This window comes from Lygodium microphyllum, chromosome 14 (assembly GCF_053477565.2).
Source record: "Lygodium microphyllum isolate KBCC chromosome 14, Lygodium_microphyllum_v1.1.10, whole genome shotgun sequence".
NCBI classification, from domain to species: Eukaryota; Viridiplantae; Streptophyta; class Polypodiopsida; order Schizaeales; family Lygodiaceae; genus Lygodium; species Lygodium microphyllum.
In genome coordinates, this window is record NC_141148.1 from 135,526,604 (window position 1) to 135,537,986 (window position 11,383).

The 11,383-nt window shown below is 38.3% G+C and overlaps 1 protein-coding gene across 2 annotated transcripts; it reads left to right on the forward strand.

The window, feature by feature from the left end:
- The first annotated feature begins 3,232 nt into the window (after positions 1-3,232).
- Positions 3,233-11,047, forward strand: LOC148026141 (cytochrome b561 and DOMON domain-containing protein At5g35735-like). 2 transcript variants are annotated; one of them, XR_015693191.1, is made up of 4 exons: positions 3,233-4,417; positions 8,463-8,711; positions 10,417-10,654; positions 10,765-11,047. XR_015693191.1 is itself a non-coding variant. In XM_087693421.1 (3 exons), the coding sequence occupies exons 1-3, from the start codon at positions 3,662-3,664 to the stop codon at positions 9,455-9,457; spliced, it is 1,344 nt and encodes a 447-aa protein (XP_087549547.1). In that variant the 5' UTR covers positions 3,233-3,661; the 3' UTR covers positions 9,458-9,810. The 2 variants fall into 2 exon arrangements, 1 of the variants encoding a protein (XP_087549547.1); XM_087693421.1 differs by lacking the exons at positions 10,417-10,654; positions 10,765-11,047 and adding an exon at positions 9,119-9,810.
- Positions 11,048-11,383: the final 336 nt, after the last annotated feature.

Genomic DNA, 11,383 nt, shown 5'->3' on the forward strand with positions numbered 1-11,383 from the left:
AACCAGAGAAACCCTCTTGGCTATGAGATGCTCCATTTTTTCACTTGTTATCACTCCTAAAATGATTGAACTTGATGCACTATTCAATAATATCTCATTCTAGTATTTCTCTCTCCTCTCTCCTCTTATGGACTGTTCTTATGGATCGATGTAAAAGAGGGGGATGAGCTGACATGGATGTTTTTTGTTAAACGATGAAGTAGGAGTGGAAAGGCACATGAATCAGAGTTGGAAACATCATTAGTGGCCTTGGAAGAGCATCAGAGGGCATCCAACATCAAAATACATGGATCATAATAAGCGATTTTATGATATAAAGGTAAATTTTACTGTTTTATAACGAATTCTTGTTAGAAATGGTTAGTAATGCTTGGATTTGATTGCCAATTCTATGTTTGATCAGCCATGTTGAAAAAATCATTAAAAAATAGTAATATAATAATTGTATGCAAAACACCCAAAACTCGAGAATAAACGATTTTAGGAAAAATATGCTATTTTTTGGGTTTTTGGTGTGCATTTGTCGTTTCCATGGAATGAAATATACTAAGAAAATCATTTTCTATAAGAGTAATCAGTCTACATCTCAGAATCAATAAATTTTTGTAGTTTTTTATAAATAAATAGAGAAAATAAAAGAGATATAGAAAAAATTAAGTCTTTCGCATCATAAAAATAAAAAAGTAAGATTAATGTGTATGATCATATAATGGAGCTGAAGCATAAAAGTAAGATTAATGTGTATGATCATATAATGGAGCTGAAGCATGAGGTTTAGCCTCAGTTCAGCCCCATTTATTTGTAAGAGTGAGTTTTTATCACTTCTAATCAAGAAAAACACATGAAAAAATCCCCTATACCTATCAATGCAAGCAAAATCTTAAATGGTAGGGGGTAAGGGGTTTGTTGAGTGGTTGAAGTACATTAGATGCTGATTTTTTATGTTACATATTATATAGAGTTCGCGGTTGTTTGAAGTTAAAGGGACTAGTAGCACGAGGAAACTTGATGCTAGCCCTAAGGCAACGAAGCACTTGCATAGAAAAGAAAATCATGAAAAGAATTGTCTTTGAACTTTTAGTTGCTGGTTTCCAATGAATATTTATTTAAGTACGATTGCCATATTCACACTTGTATTGATGTACCTTATGTTATCGTATCCTGGATACATAGCACATGTTTGTGTGAGTGATGACCCGACATTGAGAGTGTGAGGTATTCGGAGCTGTAGGGCTAAATATTCAGTTCCTTGGGGTTTATTTGGTGAGCCTTATATATCATCTCTTGGATCGATTTATCAAAAGAGTGGACTTTGTTTTAAAAGTGTCCTATGTTCACGATGCATCTTGGGGCCAATCCCCGAGGTGTAGGAGAGAGTTGTAGTAGAGCCACAGTGATCAACCAAGGGGTGCTTCCTGTGTGTGTGCTACATGGTGTATAATACCAAGATGTTTAGGGACTCCCTTTGAGTAGTGGGATTATTTGTTGGACTACGAAAAATGCTACAAACGCAAAGTTCTTTGACACTCCTAGCTACGAGGCTTGGTTTTAGGCAAGTGGTAGAGGTCGACGGCTAGTGCCTTAGAGTGAGTGTCGGGCCTATTTTAGATCTTGACACCTCTTCCCAAGCATGTGGCTTTGAGCTACTCTCTATTTTATAATTCACTCCAAATATTGGTTTTTTACTTTTCTCTTTTTGTAATTTAAGCCAAATATTGGCTTTAAAGCCTATATATAAATGAATATCTATGAATAGATCAAGGATAGTATCTTGATAAACTTATTTGTTTATATTATATTGGAACTATGAATTTCATTATTACATTTCATTTGTGATTGATGTAGATGTTTGTAGGAGTTCATAAATGAGGAGCTATTGGCTACATGATTGGAGCTCAAAATGAATATGCAATCCTGTAATTAGTAGCTCCTTGATTTTTTATTGAGGGATATACCTAAGAAATATAAGTATACCACATACAATCAATGGAAGGGTTATTTTATTCGATACATTTACTTTAATTATAATTTGAAAAAAGCCACAAGTTTCCAAATAAAAAAGAGGTCATTTTATACAATATGTAAGGAGAGTTTCTTAAGATATATTGAATGGACACGGTGTTGATGATTTCTTATGCATGCATCCCCTAAGGATTTTTTAAATACCAAAAAAATTATGTTTATATAAGTCTCTCATTTGCAGATTTCTCATCTATGTAGATGTAAGTCTCTAGACATGCAAATTGTTGCATATATAAACACTTGTAACTTTTTTAAAGTTCACAAAACACACGTATTTGCTTACCTCTAGCATGACAATTTTTAAGTTGAAATTTCTCATTGAGCTTTGTCCCTATCTTTGCAACCCAAATGATAATGCACCATGGAGCCAACTCAACCATAGGTTTTCAACTGTTGATCTTACATTACAAACACACCCATCATATCAATTGAGTTGCCACTTGTTGGTAAATTGATTAGATTTTGTTCCACATTGCTTTGAGGGATTTACAAGCCCACAAATGAAAGCGCTCTTTGTCTAAGTAAGGACAATGAGAGAACATTGGGGCCCATTATACAATTTTATATTGGTTGGAAGCTTGACCCGACGGGTTAGCTCCAATGGAACCCCATGAACCATCAACCACAACTTGACTAGAATCCCATGAATCATCACTCACATTAGTCTAGACCCTTGTTTTATTTTTGCAAGGCAACCCAACTCTCCTTTTTGGCAAACACTTGTGGCAACCAATCCTAATCATCTTGTGTAAAAGAGAAGATAGATTTAATAGTGCTTTAATCATACTAGCCTAGCTTAGAGGTATTTGCCTCTTTATAAGATTGGATTCCTCAAATTAAACAAGTTTTGTCGTTTCACAGTCGAGAAAACTTTAGTTTGATGAGAAAAGTGTGTGAAATGTTATGGGTTTATAAAGGTTCACCATGATCATTTGGACGTTGATGAGTGAAAATTTCGTTAGTAGAATGAAGGTGTTTCCTTAGTAAGTTCGCAAAGGGGCCAGTAAATTAGGTGAAGAAGGGGGTTCTCGAATCGACTTCACACAAGTCCTTGAACTCCACGAGAGGTTGGTGGAAAATCTCTCTCTGTCTCTCTGTCTCTGTCTCTCTCTCTCTCGCGTCTAGTACCTCTCCATTCTTATGCTTATAGAAGAATGTAAGGAAAATCAGGCGCTTCTCTTGGGAGATCTCTCTCTCTCTCTCACACACACACACACACACACACACACACACACACACACACACACATATGTAGTACCTTTCCATTCTTAACCTTATATAAGAACGTAAGGAAGATCAGGCGCTTCCCTTGGGATCTCTCTCTCTCTCTCTCTCTCTCTCTCTCATATATGTATAGTACCTCCATCCTTAAACGTTATATAAGAACGTAAAGAAACCAGGAGCTTCCCTTGGGATATATCTCTCTGTCTCTGATCAGTCCCTCTGTCTCTCTCTCATATGTAGTGCTTTGTAGTACCTTTCTATTCTTACGCTTTTAGAAGAACGTAAGGAAAATCAGGCGCTTGCCTCGGGAGAGTTAGCGAGGCGCGGTCGCTCTCTCTCACATCTCTCTCTCTCTATATCTATATATATCTCGACATTCAGGCGCCCCTTGCTGAGCAGGAATCTTATTTGATAAATGGGCAATGAACTTGAATACCAGCCAGTGATTCGAGCGCTAAGCTCCATAGCAGCGCACCTACTAGTACTGATAATATGCGCGTTTGAGCCAGCAAGGACAGACGCGTTTGCCGTAGGAGGAGGGAGCGGAGGAGCAAATGCGGCCGCGTCGATGTCGAAGGCGTGCTCGACGACCCTGAGTTTGAACGGAACGGAGCACAAGTTCGAGAGGTGCGAGGACCTGGGAGTGCAGGGGGCGGCGATAGCATGGACGCTGACGGCGGGCGGGGGCGCCAACGGAACGGGGGTATACCTCCTGGAGGTGGGCTTCACGGGGCAGCTGGCGGCGGCGGGGGGGTGGGTGGGGTGGGGGCTCAACCCGTCGGGCCCGCGCATGGTCGGGGCCAGCGCCTTCGTGGCCTTCGCGGCGCCCAACGGGACCACGCTCCTGCCCTACAAGCTCTCCGCGCCCGCCACCCTCGGCGGCGGCCCCCTCGCCTGCAGCCCCATCGACTACGTCGTCCTCTCCTCCGCCGTCCAGATCTCCGGCACCGACGTGGCCATGATCCTCACCCTCCAGCTGGACCCCAACGCATCTCAGACGCTCAACCACGTGTGGAACCGTGGGCCCTCCGTCACCAGCTTCCACCCCGCGCCGCATGGCACTCAGCCCGACGACCTTAAAGCCGTGGCTCAGATCGACATGTCAGCAGCCGCCTCCTCCTCCTCCTCCGCTGTCACCCCCGTTGGCCTCCCCAACCAGGCCTTCCGCAACGTAAGAACCCCTTTGCATTTCCTCTCATTTTAGAGCTTCTAATTACCATCTTGCATGCTTTGTGTGTTTTACTAACTCTTCTCCCAAGTTTGAAACCTTTCCTAGCCTCCGTATAGACAAGACCATGACATATATTAGGCTACCTTAAGCTTATAGATAGATATTGCTCGTTCGCTCTCAATTAGATTACTAGTCACGTTGCCAAGTGGTAGTTTGCTCTCTAGATTACTAGTCCCTCTAGGGGTGGCTCACTATCGATTACTAGTCAGTGTGTGGTGCATCGGTCATCGGAGTGCATGTTACTCTATGGCTCTATATTCATGACATTATCTTAATGTGTGACTTACAAATGGAATTACAACACCACACTAATGCATTAGATGGTTTTCACATAGCACAGAGAGGGAGCTTAATGAATGTTGGGAAAAGGTCGTATTTTTGTCTCCAACATCCAACATGTTATGAGATGATCACATGATCACAGATAGAGGCAACGAGGTCAAGGTGACAGACTCATATTACTTGGCTATCACTTTCACCATTATGGTTTTTGATGTTTTCCTTTAGTACAACTTATTATTTTACTTGGAAAATTGAACAGAAAATGGGTTTTATTCTATATCTTCCTCTTCCTCTTTCCGTGTCTTGTCATTTTTTAATGCAACTTCTTATTTTTCACTTTTTAAAGCCCATCCAAGATCTACACCAACAAGAAAGCTTTTTCTTTTGACCCATTGTATAATAATTGCATTTTCTCTTTCTCTTCATATATGTCAACTTGTCCTTTATTTTTATATAAAATAATATAACCATAAGTATATTTGGGGTCATACTTACTTTAGGCAAGCTTAAATTGCCCCACTTTTTTTAATCTTTTATTTGACTAACTTCCCCTTGCCAATGGGAGGTGGCCCATTACTTTCAAAAGTTACAAGTAACTCTTTATATGCGTATATGCATATATTCCTTTATCTGACAAGTCTTTCCCTACACGAGAGAGAGAGAGAGAGAGAGAGAGAGAGAGAGAGAGAGAGAGAGAGAGAGAGAGAGAGAGAGAGAGAGAGAGAGAGAGAGAGAGAGAGAGGCTATGCAATGTGCAAGCTATGAGCAATAGTCTTTGTTTATTTTATTACATGGACTACACCTAATGAGATGACTTCCAACCATAAACTTCCAAATTTATGTAGATATTAAAATACTTTAAGTGTTTTAAAGTTTAAGTTTCAAAATTTATTCTTGATTTTACATTAACAATATGTATGCATGTCTAAAATTTGTGAATACCATGCCAAATTGACTCCATATCACAAGTAGAAAAACATAGTTACATTTGATCGAATTCCAAACAAAAGTAGCTTTCTTCTATATACCCTTCAACTTTGTGATATTTTTCTAATTGAAGGCAACTATGTGCTAATAGTATTAGTAGAAGCAATCTCAAACTCAAATTGTACTATTGTACATGATTGAACCATTGTGCAAAACAAGGTTGCACATATTCATGTTGTCCACAAAATTTGGGAAAAAGAGTTTCCTTTCTTAGGTTCCAACCTAGGAGTGAACATATCCAATCGACATCGAGTTATCCTTGTATATACAAGGAAGAGACCTCCTTTAGTATTTAAATTTCTCCTTTAGTCTTCTTTTTTAAATGCAAAGTGATGGAAAATTGGTACTACAAATATCTAAAAGAGACTTATAGTACTAAAAATATGTACTATTTGCATCCCTTGGCTACAAATATCTAAAAGAGACATATTGTACTAAAAATATGTACTATCTCCCCGGGATAGCCATAAGGACATAAGAGTCAAGGAGACATAAGAGTCAAGGAAGACTGAGTGTTAGTATATATCAAACCTTACAAAATTACATGAGGACAAATTTATAAGACTAGATAGATTCTTAACTTTCTTAAGGATGTCGCTTGTCTCCTACATGCAAGAGTCAAAGGAGTCCATATCTAACCTACATTTCCCACGAAGGAGAGTTTCTACATATACAAATTTTCTGTAGTCCCTTGTTCCAAAATACATGTAGAAATTTGTATCCAAGGTTGTATCCAAGCTTTCTTCCTCCTTTAGTTAAAGTTCCAAGGTTGATGTATTTATAGTTCATATTATTTTCAAAATGATCAATAATATGGCTATGATTGTCTCTCTCAATACCAAAATTTCCTCCTCTTACATGATTAGTTTTTTTGTCAAATTTGTTCTTTTTTTGTTATTTGCCACTTTCTACATAAATTAATGCTCTCATATGTAGAGACCATGTTTTTCTTCTTCATATCCTTTCACATTCAAGATTTTCACATCTTCTCTCTTATTTTGTTTTTTGGAAGAAAAAGGCCATTGTGATTTTTTGGAGGGGCCTTGAAATGTTTCTTAATAAGAGAAAAATAGAGAAATTTGTACCCTCTAAGGCTTCATTTGTGAGGGGTTTGTCATTTTTCTTTCTAGAAGGAAAATATTAACTTGCAGTAAAATGAAAAGTTTGGATTGGTATACCTTCTTACATTTGGGACATTTCATAAGTCAAGAGTGTTAGTGGTAGGACCTTCTCTATCTCATTTTCTTCAAGCTTCTCTCTCTCTACCCATACATTCTTGTTAAGTACAACCTATTTACTAAGAATGTTATGAGGTGTATGTCCTATATGCATGAATATTTCACATCATACACTTGAGGATTAAACTTTGTATACCATTGACACACAATTAAATATGAATGGAAAAATACTATGCATGTACACATTTATTCATAACTACCTTGCATGCATGAATTATTGTACATATATATTGGCATAACTATGATCAGGTAATAAGTTTACATACATGCATGTATACCATATTTACATATGTTCCATGCATATATAAACATATTTATTTCAGCAGACACATATTTTTACACCTTTATCCCAAAACTCGATATATTATTTTGTTGCTTAATATGCCTATTATGGTTGGAACAATTTGACATGCTTATTTAAAACTTAGGGCCTAGTTTAGGAATTTCATGGGGTTGAACCTATGCTACATTTTACATAATTGAGACAGTGGTTTGTGAATCTTGTTTGTGGTCATTCACTTTTGTGTGTGGTTAGACATCTTCTTCACTTGTAGTAAACATGTGAACATATCCTCTCTACTATAGTCTTCACAATCCCTTATGATGATATGTATTGTGTGTGTGTGTGTGTGTGTGTCTTGGATCCCCTTGATTAAATGGTCACAAGTATAACATGTGCACATGCATGTGTGATCTCTCACCCACATATAATTTTTCTTTCTTTGTACCATGTCTTTTATTCATGTGGTTTCCTCAACTCTTGATTAAGTTGGTCTTAGTGAAACCTTTTATTTTTTGTGACAATAGTTTTAACTAACATTAATGAACTATGTACTCTTGTAGAAAACTCAACAACTTTTACATTATCCAACTCTTTGGCAAATGTGCAATTGGTATTGCTTGCTAAGTATAATTGCATTACGAATTTGGACTAGTAAAGTTTTGCTTGTTACATGGTGATATGTGGCCTCTGTATGATCACATAGAAATGTTGTAACATACCATGGTTTAATAAATTTGGACATAAACCCAAAAGCATTTTAAGAAAGGCACAAGCACACATTACTACAAATAAATGCTTACTCTTTAATGATTAGACATGAGGACTAGTAAATTGTTGCTTGTTACATGGTGATATGTGACCTTTGTATGATTGGTTGTAACATGACCATGGTTTAATAAAGTCGTACATAAACCCAAAAGCATTTTAAGAAAGGCAGAAGCACACATTACTACAAATAAATGTTTACTATTTAATGATTGGACATGATTGTGTGCTATGCAAACCAAAAATAAACAATCATTTAAAGCTACAATAAACAAATCACATATTGTATGAAATTTCAAAGTGTAGTAGGCATTTAGTAACTTGAGACGTTGAGGAAAGGCCATATGACACATATAACTCAACATGCAATGCCTTATTTTTGTAAGCTAATCCAATGTAGTGATTATCTTGTTTCTTTTGTTTTTTTTAGAGGCATGCGATCGTGAATACACTAGGATGGGGGTTCTTGTTGCCAGTGGGGGTGATGATGGCTCGATATATGAGGCCCTTTGCAGACCAAATGTGGTTCTATTTGCACATTACCCTTCAAAGCATGGGCTATGCACTAGGAGTGTTTGGTTGGGTAACTGGGCTAGAGATGCAGAGGACTGCGGGACAGGTTGTATTTCACAAGCATAGCAATATCGGGATGGCACTATTTGCCCTATCAACTCTACAGGTACATTTGACTTCCACATAATTGCATTAAGGTAGTGCCATACAATTGCAGTAAGCCGGGGCCATACCAAATATTAGTTTGACTTTCTTAAAGTTTATCTAGCAAAACATGAAAGAAATCGAAGAATGTACAGTGTGAAGCTACCTTTATTGCCAAAACTTTATGAAAGTCTAGTCAAGTCCTAATGTGTCACTTGCCTTACATGTGAATTCCTTTAGATACATGCCATTTCAGCTCATTATGGTTAATTTATTTGTATTGCATCACATTCTAATTGATGCAACCATTGTATAAGTTTCTAAAATTTTCCGATTCGTTGCAATAAACGTGATCACTTTCTCCTCTCAGCTAGCTTGCAGTTTGGTGTCTCACACTCTCTCGTACTCTCGTTGCTGATGTAACTGCAGATCATGGCTCTCTTCATGAGGCCGCGGAAGCAGCACAAGCTGAGGCTGGCGTGGAACGTGTATCACCATTCGGTGGGCTACAGCGTCATCATCCTCGGGCTGTTGAACGTGTTCTTGGGGTTTGGCATCCTGATGCCGCCCATAATATGGCGCCATGTCTACACATGCATCCTCGCTGCCCTTGCAGGCATAACCTTCTTGCTAGAGGCGGTCACATGGACCTCCTTCTTCTCCTCTAGATGCCTCAAATCCTCTCACCCACAGGAGGAAGAGAAACAAACTTACATTGGTGCCACCGGAACATTTGGACCAACCGAGCATGTTCTTAGAGTAATTTGAATTTCTTTTGGGTAGCCTAGTCTCCCATGTAATATACTCCCTAGATTCCTAGCTAGCCTAGTTAGACAGCATGGCTAACTAATGGCAACCCCAATACAATCTAGACTTAGGGGGGTATAGTATATATAATTCTCAACAAGAAGTTTTGATACCTAGAGAATGACACTTGAGCTTGACACCTGAGCTTGAATGAGATATATGCCTTGGATTACTTGCATAGTACTCCCAATGGCTTTATTTTTTTGTAATATAGCTAGCTACATTTTGAGGTATCACATAAGAAAATAGAAGTTTTAAAGTAGCCAATATTAAACAACATCCTCTCCCCATCGTCTATCATTAAGAAACATCATCATAATTCTCGACTTAGTCTTGTTTATCTCACTAGAGTACCTGAATTATAATTGAATGTTTACAATCATGTAGCATTATGTATGTATTCTTTTGGTCCTCTCTCTCTCTCTCACACACACACACACACACACACACACACACACACATCAAGAGATTGCTCTAATGAATACATAAAATAGAATTGCCAAGTACTTCCCTTTTTGGTCTAGCATATGTTGTTGAATACTCTAGTCTTCAACACACATTGTCCGTATTATGTACAAAGAGTTTATGTTACACTGTCTACTAGAAAAGTAGATGAAATAGACAAATACATTCTTTCATTAAAATAGGGGATACTAGGTGCTATGCTTTGCATGGGAAGTGTACAAAGAGTTATTATTTTAGCATTCCACACATAGCATCTTGCTATACACTCTAGATTATATCTTACACTCTAAATTCCCACATTAAACTCCAATTGTAATGTGGAAATTGTGTAGATAAAAGCTTCAATGCAACTTTGTTTGAGATGAGAGAGTTTAAATGCCATTTCAAATGTAATGAACAATCTGAGTTGAGGATAATTCAATTCCATATCTTAAGTGGGCATAATGTGATGCCAGGAGGCATATTCCACGGTGGATTCCGCGAGGTTTTACGGTGGATTCCGTAAACTTAGATGACCGGGGCTCATACACAAAGAGGATTCTTTGCGAGAAGTTGATGGGGACGCCTGTCCTTTTCGGGCGTTTCATTAATTTAGTGTGTACATGGGTGATTCCATAGCGGGTGATTCTGCAAAATGCATATTAAATTAATAAACGTTTATGAGTTTAGAGTGCGCACTCGTAATAAATTAAGGTTAGGATTTATTTCTAACCAGTTGATTTATTTATGTAGCTGAAGACTGCTAGGTATTCACTTTTGTCGGTTTAATTGTATTATTTTACTAACGATTGTGAATGCTTCAGTTGATGTGTAGAGATAGCAGCAGTGGCGGAGGAAAGCATTGGAGTCTAGCGAGTATTCGACCTTTGGATTATATTTTGATAGGCGCCACGCCTATATTTTGTTATGTCTATTGATACATTGATTATTGATTATTATTTTGTATGCGCCTATGCGCACGGATATGTTATTTCTATTTGGACATTGTGTTGGGCGTGCCAGACTCTATGGGTACCGTCCATTAGCTTTATTTTCTATTTTTGTAGAAAGCAAACTCAAAAGCTAAAAGCTTGTCATACTTTTGTAAATAGAGCTATTATTGAGCATGAAGATGGAAATATACATAAAATACATGCTTTGTGAAGCGCTCACACAAGGCATGGGGGGAGATTGAACCCAATTGGTCTCTTACTTCTTGTCGTTCATGCTTTTACATTGTTTTTTGTGCAAAAAGGTAGAGTTCATTGTTCTTGGGAACCTTCTGGGATTCACTACGTGAGCATTCTGCGACCGATCTGCGCACCAGTGGTATCAGAGCGGAGCTGAGATCAAGAGCTTCCAATCGCTACCAATCTCGGGCGAAGGCGGAGCTCCAAGAACGATCGGGCTCTACAGTCAATCTCGTCGCTAACCGTCGATACA

What these genes read in the sequence shown, in the direction of transcription:
- LOC148026141 (XM_087693421.1), top strand. Translation starts at nt 3,662, where the DNA reads ATGGGCAATGAACTTGAATACCAGCCAGTGATTCGAGCGCTAAGCTCC. An exon ending in CCAACCAGGCCTTCCGCAAC is followed by an intron (nt 4,418 to 8,462) that starts GTAAGAACCCCT and finishes TGTTTTTTTTAG; the next exon opens with AGGCATGCGATCGTGAATAC. An exon ending in TTGCCCTATCAACTCTACAG is followed by an intron (nt 8,712 to 9,118) that starts GTACATTTGACT and finishes ATGTAACTGCAG; the next exon opens with ATCATGGCTCTCTTCATGAG.